Source organism: Meleagris gallopavo, chromosome 2, assembly GCF_000146605.3.
Source record: "Meleagris gallopavo isolate NT-WF06-2002-E0010 breed Aviagen turkey brand Nicholas breeding stock chromosome 2, Turkey_5.1, whole genome shotgun sequence".
NCBI classification, from domain to species: Eukaryota; Metazoa; Chordata; class Aves; order Galliformes; family Phasianidae; genus Meleagris; species Meleagris gallopavo.
Genome location: NC_015012.2, coordinates 104,685,835 through 104,709,296, shown reverse-complemented (window position 1 = coordinate 104,709,296; position 23,462 = coordinate 104,685,835). Strand labels below are relative to the sequence as shown.

The following is a 23,462-nucleotide window of genomic DNA, read 5'->3' as shown; positions in this document are numbered from 1 at the left end:
AGTACAGGATGGATGTGGGGCTGTTGGAGCAGGGCCAGAGGAGAGCTGTGAAGATGAACAAAGGGCTGAAGTGCCTCTGCTATGAAGAAAGGTTGAAGGAGTTGGGCTTGTTCAGCATGGAGAAGAGAAGGCTGCAGGGAGACTTCGTTGCAGCCTTCCAGTACAAGAAGGAGCTTACGAGCAGGAAGGGGACCGGCTTTTTACATGGTCTGATAGCAATATGGCAAGGGGGAATGGCTTCAAACTAAAAGAGGAGAGACTTAGGTAAGATGTTAGGAGGAAATTCTTTACCCAGACAGAAGCGAGGTTCTGGCACTGCTACCCAGAGAGGCTATGGATGCCCCATCCCTGAAGGTACTCAAGGCCAGGTTGGATGGGATACTGGGCAGCTTGACCTAGTGGATGGCAGCCCTGCCCATGGCAGGGGATTGGAACCAGATGGTCTGCAAGATCCTCTCCAACCTAAGCCATTCTATAAAGTTGATACCCACAAAAACAGTGCATCTCTCCTGTCATGGGGAAAGTACAACTGCATTTCTTGTACGTACCATAAATAATTACTTCTCAACACTCGTTTTGTGTTGGGTTTTTTTGTTGCTACAGGATACGAAAGAGAACAATACTCCCTCCACTCAACTTCTGGTGGATTAAGGTCTGTGCCCTCACAACCACAGCACAAGAGGGATGACCGCTGTCTGTTTTTGGCATTTGCTGCCCAGACTAAAGCTGCTACCTGACCTGCAGCAGCCAAAAATTCTAGAGAAACGTGAGCACCAAGATGTGTTCATGAGGAGAGCTGCTGCACACTTTCAGAAAACCTTCCCATGCTTCTTCATCTCTCCCAGGAACCAGAAGTGCAGACAGAAGGCAAGCTAAGATAACACTAGGTCCAGTTTGCCCTGCATCTTATCCTCAAAGAGAGGGAATATTGGAATATTTTCATATCTTTGTGGCCAAAAAAAAAAAAAGCTTTCATTAATATGCACAAGATTTACACTGCTCAGAGTAACAGAAATAGCAGGAATGGCGTGGATTTAATTTTATCAGGACAGACAGCAAGTAGAAGAGCTAAACATTTTGCAAGGTAAGCAACAAGTGCCTCCTAGACCCCACAAATAACACAGTGATATGTAGCCAGCTTGACCCCAGAAGCACGCAGGTAGCCAGAAAATCAAAGCATAGAAGTCTCTATTTGCTTTCTCTAATTTGGGATCTTTCAGAAACTATTTTGCCCATTTTAAAGCACTCAAAGAAATTTGCCCATTTTTCACTTGAACCCCACTTGCTGAGGCTCACTCTGGCTTGGCAGCAGCCAGGAGCATCTGCAGCACGATTATCTCCTGCACAAGGAGCCACCCAGGAGAGACGTGCTGTATCAGCTGCAGATTCCAACCCCCCATTAGCGGTTCTTCAGAATGATTTACTGTGGCATCATCCTGTGATGACAAAGCTGAAGCAACGGTTGAATGGATCAATGAATTTTTAACCTCAGATTTGCTGCTGTTGGACAAAGCACACCTACACAAGCAGCAAACTCCAGTACAAACCCAACTGAGTTACGCACAGAAAACCCCTATACTTACTGTGGAATCAACTCAGCTTAGGATAAACTTTTCTTCAAGCATGACAGAATTGAAATTCAAACATTTGAAAGTAGAGTTAAATAACATTAAGGCTGAGAAAAATACCATCTTATTGCTAAGTGAGTGACACTCTCTAGAAAGCTTTAAGGTTCCTCTAATTTAATAATTTATTTCACTTGCACAAACTAAGTATAAAATGATTTCTCCCCACTGCTTTGTTCATCTGCTGCAGTTCTACGTCAGGATAGTTTAAATGGAGAAGCATGTTCAGCTGAAGAAAAAAAAATGGAATGGGTTAGAAGAAAAACCTTTCTAACACTCCCTAGGGTCTATGGGTCCTTCAACCCAATTTGACATGAATGAAAGCATTATTGTTCTTTTGACTCCTGCTGAGCCATTATGTGAATGGTTTGCTAGAGACTTGAGCAGCCTTTTACACGTTTTAATCTTCTACAAACCAGGATTCTGGTGCTGAGACATCAGAAGTTTCAACGTTTAAAACAGTTTTTCTTCTATGTTATGAGAAAGCAATATACATTTCAGACAGACATATGGAAGGGCATTTGAAAACAACGAGTGAAAAACACATCTCTCTCTTTCTCTCTTTGTATGCATTAATCAAGTTAACATATTAAAAACTGCAGCAATGAAGAGTCAATCAAGCAAATGAAACTGAACACACCCTCTGACAGATATTTCCTGCCATAAAAATGCTCACACATTGGATGGGAGGGAAGAGTCACACCCTAATAAAATGTAACAGAGAAAACAATAAAAAGGGTTAAAAGGTAATAAAAGGATTATTATCAAGCTACATAAACTAAGCCAAACCTCAAAGTGATATTTTTCTGCATTAAAATGTGAGCCTTGATGATCCAGCTGGTGTTTCAACTGCTTTAGAGACAAAATACTGACTTTAAAAATCTTTACAGCACCACGTAGACGGTCGCTGTACAGCCCTTCTGAATTAAAGTTGCTTTTGAATAAGTTGCAGAAGAAGTATCATCCCAAATCCAATTCACCACTTTGGCTCAAAAAAAAAAGGAAAGTAGGATTTGAGTAATTAACACAATACTTCATCTACAATTCTAATAGCATAATAATGAAGTAAATGGTGGGCAGCTTGATATCTAATGCTCTTAACTGCCTCCTGTCCCTGCGACAGCTCAATTAAACAGCAGGCAGGTACACGTAATTTTCTTTACAGACAGAACTGAAGAGCTGTAAGCTCTGACTTTTCTCAGGAGACATTTCAAATCAGATTTTACGTAGTTGTTTCTGACATGTGCATGGATTGCTCTAAAACAAGACAGAATGTGTAAGCTGATCATGGCAACAGAACTGGGAAGACCAACAGAATCCAGAAAAAGCAGTAAGGAGGCTGATTACAGCTTAGCTTATATGCCAAAACTTCCACCACATCTCTAGAGACCAACAATAAACTCACTAAGATCTGTTCACCAAGTTGGTTTAAAACAGCATCTTTATAACCTGTGCAGGTTCTACACAGCCAAAAAACACCAAAGACATTATCTATAACAAAGAAGTACCAAACAGCTGATGCAAAGCTCCAATTTTCCAATCACACTTAATCTTCCAGAAGGTCTAAGTCGTTATCCCAATAACTCGAGCAGGGCAAGAACTTCCCTTATGGGAATAGCACCACTTTCAATAAAGATGACAATAAAGTCTTAACACAGCCCCACAACATCCAGTTTCTGCACTGCTGAACACTTCAACACTTGATATTGATTTCCTCACCTGGTAAGGACACGGGATGTGATATTCCCTGCAGCGTTCTTGAATCCACGTCGTCTCCCACACCCCTCGATAAGCCTGCTCATAGAAATAGCAGCCAATTACAACCAACAGTGGCACGAGGTACAGAACACTGAACACGCCAATCCGGATCATGAACTTCACTAGCTTGTCCTGGTTCTCTTTTTCTAATGGGATTTCAATGCGAACCCGATTGAGAGAGATAATGCCAGCTAGCAGAAGGGAAACTCCAACAACAACATACAGGCAGAGGGGTGCAAGTACAAAGTATCTTAATGCATCCACATCATAGAGGCCAACAAAACATACGCCGCTAATATTGTCACCTTCAATTTTATTCATTGCTAAGAGGACGATGGTTAGAGTTCCTGGAATGCCCCAGGCACTGGCGTGGAAGAGCAACGCTTTCTTCTCGATCGCTTCACTGCCCCATTTTGGCACGGCTGCCAAGAACCACGTGATGGTAAGAATGACCCACCAAACACTGCCAGCCATGGTAAAGAAATAGAGCACCATGAAAAGCATGGTACAGGCTTTGTTGTGAGAGCCCTGCGTCACCGTGGAAGCCTTGTACTGGGCAGGACTAGACGCGTTACACGCTACTCGGTCTTCAAGCAGAAAGCCAATGAAGAAGATTAATGACACCATCATGTAACAGACGGCGTAAAATATTATCGGTCTTTCTGGATAGCGAAATCTTGTGACATCGATCAGAAAAGTTAAAAAAGTAAACAAGGTAGCAGAAAGGCAGACGATGGAGATGACTCCGATGAAGTAGCGAGCAAAGGAGAGCTCTTCACGCCGGAAGTACATATTTGGACAAGGAGGGGAACAGTCCCGTACCCTCAGGAAAGAGTAACCCAGATCGGGGTCTATTTTCAACTCTCGAGGACACCAGAAACCATAATCCCTCTGTACCGCCATGGGGGCCTCTTCTGTGGGCTCCCCGCCCAAACTGAGGTCAACAAGACGAGGATATGGCTCATCACAATCCGGGAATCTAGAAAGCAAGAAAGAATGATTTACAAGAAAGGCACGTGCAATGTGCAAAGGCTACTAGCCTCATTTACTTGTCTGACTTCAGGCACAGTGACTGGAAAGAAAACAGAGACAATCCACATAAGAGGTAATCCACAAATCACTACACCATACATAAACAAGCTTTAGAACTTACTGTCCCAGACTGCAGTAGATGTTGAAACTATAAAATAAGTGTGAAAATACGTGTGAAAATAGAGAAACAAATGGATAAGGGGAATGTTGAGGCCTTAAGCATAAAAGTGAAGATACACAATTCACGTCAGGAAGTCTCTACATTTAGCTTTACTGTGTCCAAGGAAGAATGATTTTATAGAGCACTTAAAACCCTTTCCCTAAACAACCCTACTAGCTGCTATCAGGCAGGATACCACACCAGTTAGACCAAACATCCAACTAGCATTAATACTAGCATTAATACATTGAAATTAGAATGAAGATATTTCTACAATTAGGGCAAGGTGTGCCCTTACTTTCAGTAAGTTTGGCTGTTTGGTTCCTCCCTCTGTTAGACATTACTGCCTCAGCAAGCGCAGCATAAACTAAACATGCTTGGTTCTCTGCCACAGTGCATGTTTTGGTGTATTGACACTAACAAAGCATGAGTAAAACTTTCAGAGTTTTATCTCCCGTTTTGAAATTTCACTACTGACGTTGGTCTTAGGAGGACCTATAGGGCCCAGGCATCTGTTTGCAGCACAGACAGAGCAATCTTTGATTCTATTATCAGGACCTAGAAACATCCTCTGACTTACTCTTTGCTAAAACTAAAGCTTTTCTTTGTTTTCTATTCTTTCCTATTCAACAATAAGGGAGTATTTCTTCTGATTGCACTCCTGAATGCTATTAGCTGTTAAGTCATTATTTAAAAAAAAAAAAGCACTAAGAGAATGTTTTCCATTTCAGATACATAATTTCATATAAACTAGAACATCATGGAATACTTTGCTGTAACATTATTTCTGTAATGTAAAGCTGAAAACATCACAGAATCACAGAATCACAGAATCACAGAATTGTAGGGGTTGGAAGGGACCTCTAGAGATCATCGAGACCAACCCCCTGCCAAAGCAGGTTCCCTACACCAGGTCGCACAGGTAGGCGTCCAGGCGAGACTTGAACATCTCCAGAGAAGGAGACTCCACAACCTCCCTCCAACATCTTTCCATACAACATGAGGCAGACCCTCTGAAAACAGAGCTTTGAGATCTTAGATGCTCGTTGAACCCAGCCAGCTCCCCTCAGAAAAACTGACCCTTCATCTCCAGGCATATATAGCTTTGCATGCCTCTCAGAAGAATTTAGCGCCGTGTATTCTACTTTGGTATTCCAGAAAAAGCCAGGTCTGCATACATGATGAGGAAAATAGGTATATTCATTCATTAGGATGAGAACATGTATGCACTTCTTACAGCAACTGCATATCTAAATTTTCAATTAATCTCTTGGGAAGATGACAGAAATATGAATCTAGTTTCCTCATAGAATGGCCAGGGTTGGAAAGGACCTCAAGGATCATGAAGCTCCAACCCCCTGCCACAGGCAGGGCCACCAACCTCCCCATTTCATACCAGCCCAGGCTGCCCAGGGCCCCATCCAACCTGGCCTTGAACACCTCCAGGGATGGACGGGGCATCCACAGCCTCTTGGGCAGCTGTTCCAGCACCTCACCACTCTCATAGGAAAGAACAATATCTGTTTCAAATCATAAAATATCCCAGAAGGTACTAAAATTTCAGTCCGGGATTGTGAAACAACAATTCGCTCACCTGGTACACTCCATATCCTCAGGCCAAGAGACTCCAAACATCTCCATGAGTTTGGAGCATTCGCTGTATGCTCTTTGGCAGAGTCTGCGACATGGCAGAGTGACACGGCCATACTCCATGCACACAGGAGCGTAGAGGGCACAAAGAAATGGTCGAAAATCTCTGGAACATTCCAAATTCACCATCGGATGAAATGGCTACAAAAGAAAAGAGAGAATTCAAGAGCTTTAGCTAGCAGTTTTGTAGAACACGTCAGCAGTAATTTGATTCATGAGGATTTAGGGCTTCCACAACCATAACCATAACCTTCTTTTCCTGAACAATGCCTCTTGGAAGATGTGATCATCATAATGCAGCACTTAGGTTTTTAGGAAGACAGGCAATCAAGAAGCCTGGGGACAACAACAAAGACTCACAAGGGACATTTATGTATGCAATCTGCATCAGAATCAATGGGAATTAGATAGCTAAACACCTTTGAGGATCCCAGCTTAGACTAATATTCTCCAATAAACATCATGTGAACTTCTTTACGTTGCTTGTTTAAATGACAGACGTATTGTGAACTGCTAGCTGCTTATTTAGTAGCATAATATGAAGAACCTGCATTCAATTGATGAGACACAATCTGGGTAATACTGGATAATGCAAGACTCCTTCACAGTACAGAAATAAAACTGATTTTTTAAGATACAGTTTATTTTACTGATTAGATCATCTGAAAATCATCTATTTCTTGAATTATTTTCAGGAAGGCTAGGTTCTTCGTTTTGATTGTTTCTACAAGATGCAAACACAGGACATTTTCCATTACATTCTTTCCTCATCATCTTGTCTCCTGTTGAAATCTCAGCTCTATCAGCAGGGTGTATCTGCAGGCAGAAAGCAATCCCAACATGTGTGCTACCTCAGGCACATATACTCACAGGCTACAAGAATACAGCTGCAAGCACAGTGAAGCTACAACAAGTATGCCTGTCTTTACCTAACCAGAAAGCATCGGGAAATGAAAGCTTGAACAAAACTAATCAGAAAAATAAGTGGTATCTTGTGCTACTTGTTGTCTGATAACAGGTTCAAGTAACAGTGATAATGGTGATAGCTCCTTGGAAGCACTGAGGGAAAATCTATCACAATTAGCCAACATGCAGCTGTAATTAAGCATTTTGAAAGGTGAAATATAAGGAAAGAAACAGAGCAGGGATTTACAGGCTCGTGAAAATTGGTGCACGTTGATAAACCGTGCTACCTTCTTACTATCATGTGGCACTATTTTAGGGCAACCAAAATGATCCCAAGGATGGAACACCTCTCCTATGAGGACAGGCTGAGAGCCTGGAGGAGAGGGGGCAGTGAGAAAGGGCACAGACTCTTCAGCAGGATCTGCTGTGACAGGGCAAGGGAAATGGTTTCTCACTGAAAGAGGGAAGATTTCAATTGGATATAAGGAAGAAGCTGTTTACAATAAGGGCAGTGAGGCACTGGCACAGGTTGCCCAGAGAGGTGGAGGTGCCCCATCCCTGCAGACATCCAAGGTCAGGCTGGATGGGCTCTGAGCGCTGATGGAGCTGTGGGTGTCCCTGCTCAGTGCAGGGCATTGGGCTAAATGACCTTTAAGGGTCCCCTCCAACTACATAGTATCAAAACAAATTAGAATACAACAAAACAGTGTAAGAATTATTGAATTATTCCACTACCTCCAAACTGGAGAAGTAGCAGAGGCATTTTAGTAAGCCACTTCTTTTCCCTAACTTATATTTCAGACAATAACTTGAAGGGGAAAGGTGACAGTTCTTGGCCAATGGCAATACTGAAAGGTACACTAATGTGAACTCTGGACAGATTTTTCTAACCAGTCCATTACATTCATCCCAGCCTGCTCTGCACAGCCTTGCAGGATTAACAACACATTTAATCTCCACTCTGTGCTGCATGGGCAGGACACGATTGAAATGGCTATATATAGAAAAATCTAAATCTTACTGTAACCAAAACTGAAGAGTAAGCTGCTTTGAGAGCTGGAAACACCCTCTGGGTGAAAAACTTCCTCCTAATATCTAACCTAAACTTCCCCTGTCTCAGTTTAAAACCATTCCCCCCTGTCCTACACTGTCAGACTATCTTAAGGTGGGGACATCCACGTGCACCTGGACAATCTGACACAAGATCCATCCTCTGATGGGCACAGCAGACAGCATGCAGGCTCTGTGCAAACTTGCTCCCATCAGGCATGGCAGCTGGAAGTTGGGTAGAAGACACTAGAACATCTGAAATAACACAAATATAATTGAATCTCCACTGGCAAAGTTCCTTGTACCCTAGAGGGTATGTTAGCTGTGCTTAAGGTTCTTTATCACTGCAAAGAGCAAGTCTGGTTTTGAGTATGGTCTTGCCAAACTCCTCAAAAGACAGTACAGATAAACTAAGGCCAAACAACATGAATGAAATCTACTTAAATAGGTATAATTTCATAGGACTGCTATACTACAGCTGGCTGTTTGTTTCTCAGCAGTTCCAGGCCTCTCTCATACTGTCCTGCCTTTTGTGCAAATGGTGATAGCACCAGGAGGCTGTGGATGCCCCATCCCTGCAGGCATTCAAGGCCAGGCTGGATGTGGCTCTGGGCAGCCTGGTCTGCTGGTTGGTGACCTGCACATAGCAGGGGGTTGGAACTGGATGAGCATTGGGGTACTTTTCAACCCAGGCCATTCTGTGATTCTGTGATTCCTTGGAAGACAGGGGAAGAGAAACTTCCTTGCTTTTGATCAGCAACAGCAGCATTTGTGCCTGTAGGCTGCTCAGTCTGTAACTCTGCTCAGCCTAACTCTAAAATTATCTTACTCCTCCTTAGCAGCTCCTAGGATGAAAAGTCAATTCCAGACTACAGATTATGCTTTTCACTGTTAAAAAGAAAGCCAAGAAGATTAAGAGACATTTTTATGATCTTGCCCAGGGAAGCAGTGCAAGTTGTAACATTCAGCCCTACCCCACTTTGGTGCCTGACAAAAGGCTCTCTGTTCAAATGCGTTGAGCTTTTGAAGAATGCAGGTGGAACAGCTCAACACAGAGAGCAAAAAGGGAAAGGACAAGAGGAGATGCAACAGTCAAACAAATTTCTGTAGTTCAGGCCAAGCCAAGGGAAATCCAAAACAGTGAAGAAATTAATGTTTAAGATGAAATGAACGCTTGTGCTGCTCCTGAAGGCACTTAAGCATTTAAAGCATGCCAGATCACATAACTGAGCAGTATAGTTGAAGCTGCACACTCAGTGTTTCTTCTAACTCTGAGACAAACCATGCAAATTCCCTCTAGTCCCATGATAACAACTGCATTCCCAGCTTGGTTCCTTCAGGCTGAGTCAGTACTTGCATCCCTCCTGTGCAATGCCATGCAGGTGTTGTATATCAAATAAAATGCCACATTCACATATCACTGCTCTCCTCAGAGCAGTCCAACTTGCACTACAACCTTATCTATCTCTTCTTTCCCTCCTTCCCAGAATTCTCTTTGCAAAGTCGCTTTAAGAAATATCCCAACTCATTTGGTGTGGCCCCAGCTCCTTCCCTCCCTACAGCTCCCACATGCTGAAAGGACAGAGCCTGCCAATGCTGTAATGGCCATCTCCCACCTTTGTTCTTTTGCTTTTCAGGAGGAGATGAAGGACAAAGGAGAGCCACAAAGATGGGCATCAGTTTTTCCTCCAAAATATATATATTTAGCAAATTCTCACTTGTGCTTACAAAGCAAGAGCAACAGTGGCAGCTATAACTACATCATAGAGCTGTGGTATTTCAGGCTTCTCACAGCACTGAGAGATAAGAATCCATTCTACCTTTCATTTGACACAGCAGTAGCCATTGAGCTGCCCTGTTGGGAAGCAGCAATTGTAAAATGGAAACAAAATTACGTTGGTGACCTCTCATGTTCTTCTTGGCTAGATGCTCCTTTCTCTCAATATAAAAACCAAACAGGAAGCATTCTCATAAACTCACAGAAGGAAGAAGGGAAGTTTTCTCCCCGCAGGCTTGTGGGAAAGGAGCGATGCTCTGACTATCAATTACTGCTGCAATCCTCTGGTGGAAGCAAGTGCCTCAGGGCAGCCACACAGTCTGTTCCTTCTGGCCCACGTTGCCCGTTGTTTGAATTCAGCTTGCTATTTATTGGAAAAAATCTTCAACTGTATCTCAAAGCACCCAGGCAGCATTGCTGTCCAGGCCACGTCCCCAGGAGAATCACAAATGCTGCAGTTGCTGTCTTCAGATAACTGCTAGTTAGAGAGCAAACACATTATTGCCTCCTGCTTTCGGTAACTACACTTCTCATCCTGAGTGGCTGGCACGGCTCTGACAGCACAGCAGCTCCTGTGAATGCTCTCCTGAGACTGTTTCAGGCAGAATTGGTTTTCTTGAGACAGTGGCAATTTGTTCTCTGATGGTTCTGACCCGCACGCTCCTCTGAATCTCTCTAGGTTTCCTGGAGCATTTACCCCCCAGTCATGCTGGTTCACAAATGTAACCTGACATTAGCAGTGAGCTGCTCCAAGTTGATGCTCCGAGCTGAACAACAGCTGCAGTGCTTAAACTGCTGATGCCAGCTTCAACTGAGGCCCAGCTTCAGAGCCCTGACCAAACCTCATGAGTGCTTCCTAAAAATGAGGCGTGCACACAGACAGCACAGAGCAGTGGCATACAAGGAGCAGTGAGTGAGGGCATCTCTTCAGAAAGCACAGGAGATGTGACAAAAACTCCTTGTTCTCCAGTTGTGCCTTGAGTTGGATAGCACCCCACTGCCATCTAAGCGATGGGTGCAGAAAGGCCAGGAAGGCACACTGGGTATGGGAGGGTAAATTAATTTCTTTTGGAAACAATTTGCACTTGCTCACCTTAAACGGATTATGAAGTGCAGCTCCACTGCAGAGGTACTTCAGGTTGTTTTCGGAAGGCAGCAGACTAATTTATTTGTCAAAGTCTGCTTTTAATGCACAGTGCCAAGATAAATTTTGGGCAGAACTCTTAGCATAATCTACATTAAGAGCTTACCTCACTGTTAACTTCCCTGTCTGGAGAAACTTAGGAATTTTATTTTTAGCTTTGCAACGTGATAAAGACATGAACAAGCAAAACAGAGTCACATTTCTGGCCGTCTCTGGTTAGTTTTCCTCCAGAGCAGGGATAAGGGATGTGCCCACACTTTCTGTGTGAACCTTTACAAAGCACACAATCCAATATCCCACATGACAGGGCAGCAATCGTGCCACCCATCCTAAGCTTTCCGGTCTGCACACAGACTGCTGGGGATAATTTCTCAACTACAGGAGAAACAAAGTAGGATAAAAGATAAAAGTAGTTAAAGACAGAAAATGACATCTATCTCTGTCTGTGTGACTAAAAGGCAAAGCCATCTGTTCTTGTTCTTTAAAGAGGTCTCTGCTTCATTTTAAATTCCAAAGTTCCTTTGGAAGACACTGAAAAGATGGCACCCATCTGTCAAACTGCACTTTTCCTCAATGTGATCTTTACATTTTAAGAACTGACGGATGCAGATGGGTGGCCCTGGTAACAAATTCCATTCGCAAGAAGTGTTAGTTTTTATAAGACAGCTGAGACTGCTTGGACTTCCTCCTTCCTCTCCATATGCCTGCTGTGATGGGCTTGGGAGAATTCCAAGGTATTACAGAGAAATAAACATGCAGCCCTTTGGCCAGTATTTTAGACCATTAAGTTAAGACACCATAAAGCACGCTTGCCCAGACAAGCAAGAAACTATACAGCAGGGGCCATAAGTCTTGACAGAACCATAATTTTAATTTAAATAACACATTTCTGTATCCTGTGGTCAAAAAGACAACCTTTCAAGTACGAGCTGAGCGCGATCGATGCTTTGATGACTGCCGAAACAGGCTCCAAGTGCTGCTGTCACTGCGGGAAGGAGAGAGATAGCCATTAAGAGAAGTGGAACATTAGTGATAACAACCTTTCCTCTCCCTCAGCTCCGCCACTGCAGCCTGATCTTCACGTCAGGGACTGGAGGACTATTTCTGCCAACTCGAGGGAGGTCTGTCTTCCTTGAGGAGAACAGGAATGAAGAGTATAAAAATCCACTGCTGGCACAGCGCTCGAAAATTTATCATGCTGAGTGAAGGAGGAAAAACATTTGGTATGAAGATTTGTCAGAAGACTTGACACTATCTTGAGAGAGCACATAATGGAGTCAGCAGCCAGATCAAGATCTTTAGAGTTTAAAAAAGGGAATTTCTAAAAATAAGAAACATGAGAAAAGATACGGTTAAGACACAGCCAAGCTTCAAAACCCCCAGCAGTGCAGCTTTGCCTTTTTGATTTTCCTTCCATCAGCCAGAATGACAGCGTCTGCCACATAATAAACAACATAATGCCACCCTGCAGAATAAAAGCAGACCAGTTGGATTTCTAAAATATTATGTAAGGAATACTGAACACTTCTACTTCAGTTCCACAAAAGCTTGATGGCTACTCCTTGTCCAACAGCAACAGTTTCTTACGCATCTGACACAGCAGAATATCTAAGAGCTCAATACTACAAGGCAGCACAAACCACTCAGATGAGAAAGGAGGAAAACTTATGTTCACTCATTCAAGCCAAAGTGCATCCTGACAGATTAACAAGTGTGTCACCTCCCTTAAAATGTGCACTGCAGAGCTGTCACTGTCAGTCCCCTTTACGACTGTGAATTAAGGACAAATTAAAGTTGTCATTTCAGGCACTTCAGGCTGCAGGCTCACAGTAAGCCTACGTTAATGGGCCTCTGCCCTTTCCCCTGCCACTAGCCTACTCCACTTCAGTCTGGGCTTAAGACTGACTTAAACTATCCACAAAACTCACCTCAAAGCTGTACGCACTGACTTTGAAACAGGAGCAGCGTAAAGAGCCAGGACAAGATCCAGAATAATGTGGCGTTTATGTGTCAGAATCTAAATATTCTTCCTGTAGGCTCAGCACACAATTTTATAAGGTCCATCAAGTCATTTTGTCTAAGGTGAGCTTTTTGCAGGTGCAGCGTCTCAGCAAGCTTCCAGTGAGTTTCAGCAAATACCCCTGCCAGAGTCCATTGCCCCACAGCCAGCCACATGCTGCACATGTTACAAGGACATGTGTAAGTCAAACTCTAGAGCCTTAGAGCAATAGCTCCAAGAGACTGAAGACAAAGACTTCTTGCTATGGCAGAGAATGCACAATGGCACTGTTAGAGGCCAGGAGCACAACCTTCTGCAGACAGAAGACCACAGAGGAAACACACAAATGATTCAGGAAGCCATTTGCTGCTTCCCTGGTAGCCAGGCTGCTGTGAAAACTCTCACAAGCCAAAAACCTGGTTTCATAGATAAGAATGTAATAGCAAATTCATCTCGAATAATGTTAAGGTTTGAGCTGTATTTCACAGCATTCTGTGAAAGCAGGAACAGCCATTCAAAATCCTTCACTCCTCACTTAGTGATGTTACCATCAGCATCTCCTTGGGGATAGGTTACATGACCACATTTTGTTCCTATGAATGTCCACAACAAAGTAAGAAGAGACTCTGCCGGGCACCTCTCCTATGAGAAAAGGTTGAGAGAATGGGCTTGTTCAGTTTGGAGAAGAGCTCTGGGGAGACCTCAGTGTGGCCTTCCAGTACTTGAAGGGAGCGCAGAAACAGGGGGGGGAACGGCTGTTTGTGAGGGTGGATTGTGATAGGACAAGGGGGAATGGTTTTATAGTGAGACAAGGGAGGTTTAGGTTGGATATTAGGAGGAAGTTTTTCACACCCAGAGGGTGGTGAGGCACTGGAACAGGTTGCCCAAGGAGGCTGTGGATGCCCCATCCCTGCAGGCATTCAAGGCCAGGCTGGATGTGGCTCTGGGCAGCCTGTGCTGCTGGTTGGTGACCCTGCACATAGCAGGGGGTTGGAACTCGATGAGCATTTTCCTTCTCAACCCAGGCCATTCTATGATTAATACTATGAGAACTACTCTGAGTGGCAAACAAAATCTATCTATAGAATGCACACTCTTATTTTAACAGTTATCTCAGTAAGACAGAAGTCCTCTGTTGTTTCTATACACCAACAAAAACACACAGACACATGCACAGTTCAATAGGAGGAGAGATTTGCATCTTCTGGCCTCAAAATTAGGGTATTCACAGAGCATTATTTAAAACCCTTTGTCTACAACTTGTCAACTACTTCTTTCCTTCATGATTATTTTCCAGAAAGGTTCCACTATTCCGCTATTAATCTAGTACACTAAGCTTGGTTTTGGTGCAGATAATTGTCAAACTCAGCAGGTTGTTTCACATGCATGAATAATGCAGGATTGATTTTATGGACAAACTCCAGAGCCCTGCCGTCCCCTGCATGCATTTATTAGCACAGGATCCAACTCAGCTGAGGCTGCACCATCCCAGTGCCAGCTGAGCAGCAGCTTCTGCTCCATCTCACCAAGTTCCTCCAGCAGAGCTGTTGGGTTACCCTCTCCCTCATACGCCAACTACACTTCCTGAGTATTTTGACTGAAAGGATTCATAGGGGATTCCATCTGGTTCCGTGATTATTTTAGCCATTTGTTAACCAAAGAAACAGAAAGCTGTAGTACTTAGTAGTGTTGACAAGCATTCACTGGGGAGACATTGGCAGATGATATCATCTAGGCTTTATTGAGGAAACTTGATATATTTACCTGGATACGTGATTAAAAATACACTGCCAACAGAAAGAGAAGCCAACACAGCAGTGCACCTCACCAGGGCTCCGTGCAGAATTATCCTGCACTGGTGGCTGTGCTGTCAGCAACTACAAAGGTGTTACCAAAATCAGAGGTGATCAGGCCAGCTGAATTGCTGGGTCAACTTTGTACACGTTGACACTGTGCAGGAAATTCTTCCTGTGTGCTGTCTTTAATGCTGGACACAAACACTGGGAATGAAGAGGCATTTTTGGAAGCTGTTGGTCTCTGAAAAAAGAGATTTGTCATTTATTATAATTCCCCCCCCGTGACTCTGTATGTTCTGATCAAATCCTGAACCCAGTCATTGGGATTACTTTTTTAAAAGCTTTTCAAAGAGGTTGTGCAGCCCAATATACACCTTTTACATAACTACAGAACAGCAAGAGGGCTGCTAAATGGGCCCTTTGCTTCAGCAAGCTGTAAGATAGAAGAGAAAGACTGAGGAACTCACAATTTACTCCAAGATATTAAATTAAAACTGATTTCTGATCAAAATAGAAGCTTTAAGATAATTAGTTGCTGAATTTAATTTTAATAATTAACTGCTTTTTAAAAAAACATGGCAAAGCACAGCAGCTGCAAATTAAAATTTAAGATTCTTTAGGGGATACAGTCCCTTCTATTCAGCACTGTGTTAATGAGGTCACAAATGAACTCTACAGGGGAGGACAGGGAAGGAGAATTAAAAACACTAATTGCACTGACACAATCTTCCACTGGACAAAAAGCTGTTACAAAAAGCATCTGAACGACCAATTCTGAAAGACTCAACAAAACTCTCAAATTAAGAATCAAACCAAGCTCCTGAAGTTGATTTTTCTTCCCTGCAGTTAATAATTCACAAGATAAATATTTGACAGGAATTCCCACAGTGCCTCGCTTATTTGTTTCGCCGGCATCCTAAAAGCATGCTTGCTTTTTTCTAAATAGATTAAACAGTATTTTGCCCTCAAAGGCTCAGATGTTTCTTCATACCAAGGACAGAAGTTTGTGCCCAGTTCTCTGTACCAGTAACGTACTTTTAGGATACATTGCTCCCATGCTGCACGTCTTTGAAACACTACAGGCAAGTCACAGCACAATAACAGGATTAACAAGAGACAGTGGGAGGAGAGAAGGGACACAACTGGAAGGAAACAAGGGAAGAGAAAAAGATTCTGTGGCTACACATGAGCCCCAACACCGGGGGTTAGACCCCAACTCTTTGTCAGTTAAAGAAATAGAATGAAGAAAGACAAATATCAGCAAGTGTCTGTCAGTGCTACTAGAGTGCACCTTCAAAAGGTGTCTCTCCAGCAGTAAATTACACACACACACACGCTGGGAATGTATTCCATGTGTCAGGTTCCGCATGGAGCACACTGCAGGGATGTTTGCAACTAAGGAACGTGCAGAATGGAGTAAGTGGGATCAAACCATAAAAGAGAAGGTCAGATGAATAGGAAAGACTGCATTAAATTGCTTGGAGATGTGAGCAATTGAGGCTGATGCATGAGACAAGAGGGGGTGTGTTTTCCCACTGATTGTTTGTTTGAATCATTGCCTAACACTACAAAAATCTCTTTTATAAATAAATGTATGCAAAAGGATGGAAAAAATCACTCGAGTAAGGCCAGGTGTGGGGTTACGAGGCAGGGAAGCCCCATTCAGTTAGACACAGCAGGGCTCACCTGGCAGGACCCAGAGCTGTCAGAAGGTGTTTCTGCCCACAGAACCATGGGGAGTTCATAGGGCAGAGCAGGCTTCACAGATCCTTCTGTCCCTTCCACCTCAAAAGAAGCAGGATAGGAATGGGAGAGCAGAGAGCAGCATATGTACGTGCATCTGTTAGTGCTCTATGATGAGTTCTGCCCAGTAGCCCCGTGCTGGTCTCACTCTTACTTGGCCCCTGCTGCCTCCCATTTCAGGTCTGGCACCATGCAGATCAAAACTGACTCCTCTTTGATGGGCACAACAAGTTACAGCAGAGCAATCAGCCAGCCCTGCAGGAGAACAGCCAGCTGTGCATCTCTTCTAGCCCTGCCTTCCATTCAGTTCCCCTTTCCCAAGTCCCCTCTGTGACCCTGGCTACTAACAGCAACCAGTCCCAAGTGGGAGGGGAACAGAAGCCCAAATTTTAAAAGCCTGGAAGCTTCCTCTCTCAGACAAAAGCAACAGCCTCCCATTGTGTCAGAGAAAGTAACGGATGGATCTAAAGAATTAAGTTGCCTTTCTGTGACGCCACTTAATTAAGGTAAATCAAAGCAACAAGAGTAATTTGCCTGGGATTTCAAAAGGAAGGATAAGGAAAATATCTGTGCATTCTTCAGAGTCTGAAGGCGTTTCAGCATTTTAGCTGCTGCATTCTGTAGAAGTGCAGTTGGAGGAAAAACATCAATTCCGACCACTTACGCGACAAGAGGTTAAAAACTATTTTTCTGTAAGAAGCAGGCAGACTTTGTCATGTAAAAAGCCAGAGTAAAGGTCTGAAGACAAAGGAACTGTACTTTAGCAAATCTATATATATAATACATTTGTTAAGTATGCAGATAAAGTGTCATAAAGGCGTTTAACTATCACGTGATATGTGTTTGTGTTTTTGAATATCTTCATCCTTAACTGACAGCAAGCACTAAAACTCAAATCAAAGGCCCAAGTCTGTAACCACGTTGTTCTCTGCATTCCCATCTCCACAATGATGCACCTGTACAGACTGGAGGACAGGATTAAAGCAGCACAAGAAGAAGGCACAAGAAATGCTCATCAGCATAGAAGTGATGAATGGGTCTACTGATTCTGAGCCACAAGTATTCTGGCACTCCTTCAACAAAAGCAGCAGCTACTCCTAGACACCAGATCACAGAATCACAGAATGGCCTGGATTGAAAAGGACCCCAATACTCATCCAGTTCCAATCGCCTGCTATGTGCAGGTCACCAACCAGCAGACCAGGCTGCCCAGAGCCACATCCAGCCTGGCCTTGAATGCCTGCAGGGATGGGGCATCCACAGCCTCCTTGGGCAACCTGTTCCAGTGCCTCACCACCCTCTGGCTGAAAAACTTCCTCCTAATATCCAACCCAGACCTCCCCTGTCACAGTTTAAAACCATTCCCCCTTGTCCTATCACTATCCAACCTCACAAACAGTCCTTTCCCCTCCTGTTCATACACTTCAAGCACTCCCTTCAAGCACTGTATGGCCAATAAGGTCAGATAACTGACAATACCGTCAATTCTTTAGGTGTTAAGAAAATGTAATAAACTTCAGTCTTCAGGAAAAAAACAAACAAAACAAAAAAAACATTAAAACATGAACGATGGTTTTGGACCAGTAGGGGAAAACGAAGCAAAATGAAGTGAAATGAATGGATGGCTGATCCACATTCTCTCACCAAATTAAAAAAAAAAAAAAAAAGATGCTTCTCGTTGCTCAGTGCCACAAACACGACAACTTTTGTTCGATAAAAATCAAGAAACAGGGAATGTAAACAAGTTTACAAATTGAAAGCAACTTCTAAAAGCTAAATTTCAGGCTTCTCCAGCTCACAAAGATGGACTGGAAGGAGCCTTCCTCCCTCGTTCAGATTCAAATGAGCCAAGCCTTTGTGCTTCCATTCTCCCCACTCCTCTTTTCAAATTTCCTTCCCGTTGCCATGGGAACCCGGCCGGGAGAGCAGGAGAGCGGAGGGGGAGGCGGAGGGCGGCAGATGCCAGCCTTTGTCACGGCGAGGCCGGGGGCACGGCGTGGGGAGCGGGCTGGGGCGGCACACACGGCGGTAGCAGAGCAGGCAGGCACAGCTCCCGTCCTACCTGATGGAAGAGACAACGGGAGGATGCGGATGGAGCGGGTCTCTGCAGATCCAAGCGATGCAGAAAGGACAAACGCGGTCTGATCGGTCTTTGCACCTCCAGGACAAAAAGCCGGACGTGGTTTGCTTGAAAGGAATTACCCAACGACGGTGGATGCTGCACAAAAACCCTCGAGCTGGCGGTGCTGGGACTGCGCTCTGACCCACGGCCGTGCTGGGGGTCCCACACGGACCCACCTCCTTCAACTACACTTTTCCTAGACTGTTTCCTTCAGTAAATACATTCTTTCCAAGCACACGTTACTGACCCGTTACTGTGCTGCAGGTCTGCGAGGTCGGTAGGTTGAAGAATAGCCCCAATTCCCGAGCACTGCTTTCCCCTGTCATTAAAGATGGTTTGCAGCCCTTATCTCCTCCACTTTGTGCCACATCACGGCAGTTTGTTTCCAAAAACCACAAACCCTTCATAGAATCATAGACTGGCCTGGGTTGAAAAGGACACAATGATCATCTGGTTTCAACCCCCTGCTACATGCAGGGTCATCAACCAGCAGAGCAGGCTGCCCAGAGCCACACATTCACACAAACATGATACAAATCCAGGAAAGCCATCCTAAAATTCTGTAAAATTACCACAAGTTTCTCCAACACAAAGCAGGAAAGCGCAGCCATACCAGCAAGACAATGTTGTACAATTTATGGCAACTCTTCTTTGGCATTTAAGTTATTTTATACTTATTCTTTTATTGGTCTGCTTTGGCTTCTTCTTGAATCCAACTATCCTACAGTCAGAATAATCACCATAAAATAGAGAAAATAAGAAAAAAAGCACCAATTCCAGGTGACCAGCAGAATGAGAAGTACACCATCACCAAACCACATAACTTTTCAGAAGTCTGCAATTACACTTATCACTGCCATCTTCTTGCAGGAAAAACACATTCTGGAAGGATGCTAAGTCAAAAGGATGGAAAACTAAGAGCTTTCAATGTAGCTTTCAGCTAAGAAGGTAGACATGAAACAGCTAAATAACCTCAGATGATCAGAGGGCTGGAGCACCTCTCCTATGAAGAAAGGTTGAGGGAACTGGGATTGTTCAGCTTGGAGAAGATTAGGATCCAAGGAGACCTCAGTGTGGCCTTCCAGTACTTGAAGGGAGCACAGAAACAGGAGGGAGAACGGCTGTTTGTGAGGGTGGATAGTGATAGGACAAGGGGGAATGGTTTTAAACTGAGACAGGGGAGGTTTAGGTTGGATCTCAGGAGGAAGTTTTTCAGCCAGAGGGTGGTGAGGCACTGGAACAGGTTGCCCAAGGAGGCTGTGGATGCCCCATCCCTGGAGGCATTCAAGGCCAGGCTGGATGTGGCTCTGGGCAGCCTGGTCTGCTGGTTGGTGACCTGCACATAGCAGGGGGTTGGAACTCGATGAGCATTTTCCTTCTCAACCCAGGCCATTCTGTGATTCTGTGATTAAGCTCTGTGTCAGGAGAATGCAAAAGGGGACTAGAAAGAGCTCTCAGGAACTCAGACAGAAGCAGTGGTTCAATTCTAGATGGGGTACTCTCACATCTGTGCCCCACTGAGGGATGGAGTCCAACACATGCAGAACACAAGGCAGCTAACACAGGGCTAATGCAGGGCTAATACAGCACACCTACCTCCTTGTCTGGGCTGCACATACTACTAGACATAAGGCTAAGTCTTGTCACTAACAAATACTAACCTACACTATGACAGCATCCAATATAAACCTGGGTTTTGTTCCATTAGAGGCAAATGCCATGGGATCAGCTGGTAGATAATGATTAAGATAGAGAAAAAAAATGAATGACTACATTTGTGGTAGGGAGGTGATGAATGAAAAGACCAACGTTCCCCTTAGATTCTGGCACAGCACTCTTTTGTTCGAGTTTATACTTGTAGATCTAAAGCTACAACTAATGACCAAATACACTGTCATTTAACTATTCAAAATAAATTCATGTGTTCTGCCCTTCCTGATAATTCCTCTTTAAGCCTCCACCAGATGCTACAGAATTAGCCACAACGGAGAGCCATCTGCCTTCATGACCCTGAAAACAAGCCCACTGTGAATAGATGTTGATTAAGATGTAGATCATTCACTTTAAACCGGATCATTACATAAAACTAATGCTTTTTTTACAATATCTTTGTACTAAACTATTAAGGCTAAACTTTGTTTCTATATTTCTGCTTGGATATTGTTCCATATTCGTCTTTCCCTTAAGAAAATATGAAGATGGTGAGTGCTCATCTTCAACACACAGGCAGTACTTGATCAATGGAACAGCACAACAAAAACTCTACTCTTATTTTTCTCACTATTAGTCCACACTTTGAAAATAATCATGCTGCATTTTGTTCTCATTAACAAACATGAAAGACTAGAAAACTTGATTTCTGAAATTATTCTCTGGAGAAAGCCTGTTAGCCAGGCAAAGGAAAGTAAGGGTTGCTAACACCTGCTGCTTAGTTCTGCTGCGTGAGCACCAATCATCTACACTGCAGAAGCTTTAACCCTTGTACTAAAGAAAGTACTCTTTGGTACTCTGTTCTTCCATGCTGCTCTGTAAAACACAGCACTGCAATATCTCCATTACGTTTCTCCAAGTGCAGTGAGGCCCCAGGAGGGAAAAAAAAAAATAATCAGACTTAGCATTGGGATTGCTCACACTGAACAAGCATCATTTTGTTGTCCTAGAATGGACCACATGCTGAAGTGTGATTCAGGTCTACCAGGAGACCCAGAAGGTTGGATGTCAGGGGGAAGTTCTTTCCTATGAGAGTGGTGAGGTGCTGGAACAGCTGCCCAGAGAGGCTGTGGATGCCCCGTCCATCCCTGGAGGTGTTCAAGGCCAGGGTGGATGGGGCCCTGGGCAGCCTGGGCTGGTATGAAATGGGGAGGTTGGTGGCCCTGCCTGTGGCAGGGGGTTGGAGCTTCATGATCCTTGAGGTCCCCTCCAACCTGGGCCATTCTGTGATTCTGTTCCCAATGCATTCACTTTGCTAATCTGGATCCACATCCCCCCGCACTGACTGTCCTCTTTAAGGCTGTACTTAATAGCTGTCAGAACTGCAGCACGCTCCCAAACATGTAATACTGCACGCAACAACAACCTGAAAGTCATCCCTTGTCTGAATAATGAAATCTGCTCCTGGACATTACTCTGCTGGTGTTCAAGTTCCTAGCCAAAACACAAAAGATTTCTATCCCAAAACATGCCTCTTTCCCATTCTTCCCTCTTTAAGCCTCTGGCAACTTCCATGCACATAAACACGTGCAGCCCCGTCCTTTAACTGAACATAAATTAGCTCCTATTCAGCTTTTCCTCCTGTCTGGAGATTTTGAACACTTTATTTTTACTGAATACTCAACATTCATCTTGATGTTCACTGGATGTGAGTGTGAAAAGGATAGGATCCATGGCCCTAATAAGAGACCTGCAAGAAACACCATCCTCAGAAGCCTCCTGTTGTGAACAAAAGGTCAGAGCAGACTAACATTTGTACAGCCCTCCCTGGCACTGTACAACTCCACTTACCCAAACTGGTTTTGCCCACTCAGGATTTCTTCCACCCCTGCACAACAGTCAAACCCTTTTCAGGTCAGAGCTGAAATAATAAACAGGTGGGTTTCAAACAGACAAGCTTCAGATTTCCCAAAAGCAGGAATCTCTAAGCAGCGCGTTGTTATAAACGCCATAGCTCTGCCTGCACTCTGCAAGGTCATCTTGGAGATTCAAGCTTTCAGATCAACATTCTTGTTTAACAATAAAGTAATCTAAAAATGTTTACATGGTTATTTCTAAGGTAAAAATCTGGAATAGGAAAATCTACAGTTAATGAAAGAGTCGGGTTTAATGAGCTGCTGCACAGCTTGCTTTCTTATGATCATGCACAACTCCATTGTTCTGCAGGCATCATGATCTTATACACTAAAGAGAAGATTAATCCTTACTGCAAATTAAAATGTAAGATTAGGATGCTTACACAACAGTAGCTAATTAAAATTTACTTTTCCGTTAGCTTTGCATTCTTACATTTCTGTATGTTTGGAGTGCAGAGCTGAAGACTACAGAAAGCCAAGGAAAATCGCCAAGGTTTAGAAAGGGATCACAGAATGGCCAGGGTTGGAACTAGATGAGCATTATGGTCCCTTCCAACCCCCTGCTACATGCAGGGCCACCAACCTCCCATTTAATGCTAGACCAGGCTGCCCAGGGCCCCATCCAAGGATTTAGGATCTTCCATCCTAAATTTATAGAATGCCCTGGGTTGAAAAGGACCCCAATGCTCATTCAGTTCCAACCCCCTGCTATGTGCAGGTCACCAACCAGCAGACCAGGCTGCCCAGAGCCACATCCAGCCTGGCCTTGAATGCCTCCAGGGATGGGGCATCCACAGCCTCCTTGGGCAACCTGGTCCAGTGCCTCACCACCCTCTGGCTGAAAAATTTCCTCCTGAGATCCAACCTAAACCTCCCCTGTCTCAGTTTAAAACCATTCCCCCTTGTCCTATCACTATCCACCCTCGCAAACAGCTGTTCCCCCTCCTGTTTCTGTGCTCCCTTCAAGTACTGGAAGACCACACTGAGGTCTCCCTGGAGCCTTCTCTTCTCCAAGCTGAACAATCCCAGTTCCCTCAACCTTTCTTCATAGGAGAGGTGCTCCAGCTCTCTGATCATCTTAGTGGCCCTCCTCTGGACCTGCTCCAAAAGCTCCACATCCTTCCTGTGCTGAGG

General features: G+C 44.1%; 1 protein-coding gene across 1 annotated transcript in view; it reads right to left on the bottom strand.

Annotated features, from left to right (window-relative positions):
* FZD3 (frizzled class receptor 3) overlaps positions 1-23,462 on the bottom strand; it is a 46,208-nt gene that overhangs the window by 16,586 nt on the left and 6,160 nt on the right. Inside the window, 2 exon segments of the mRNA XM_003204586.4 lie at positions 3,345-4,362; positions 6,170-6,366. Coding sequence (XP_003204634.1) covers positions 3,345-4,362; positions 6,170-6,366 — 1,215 coding nt within the window.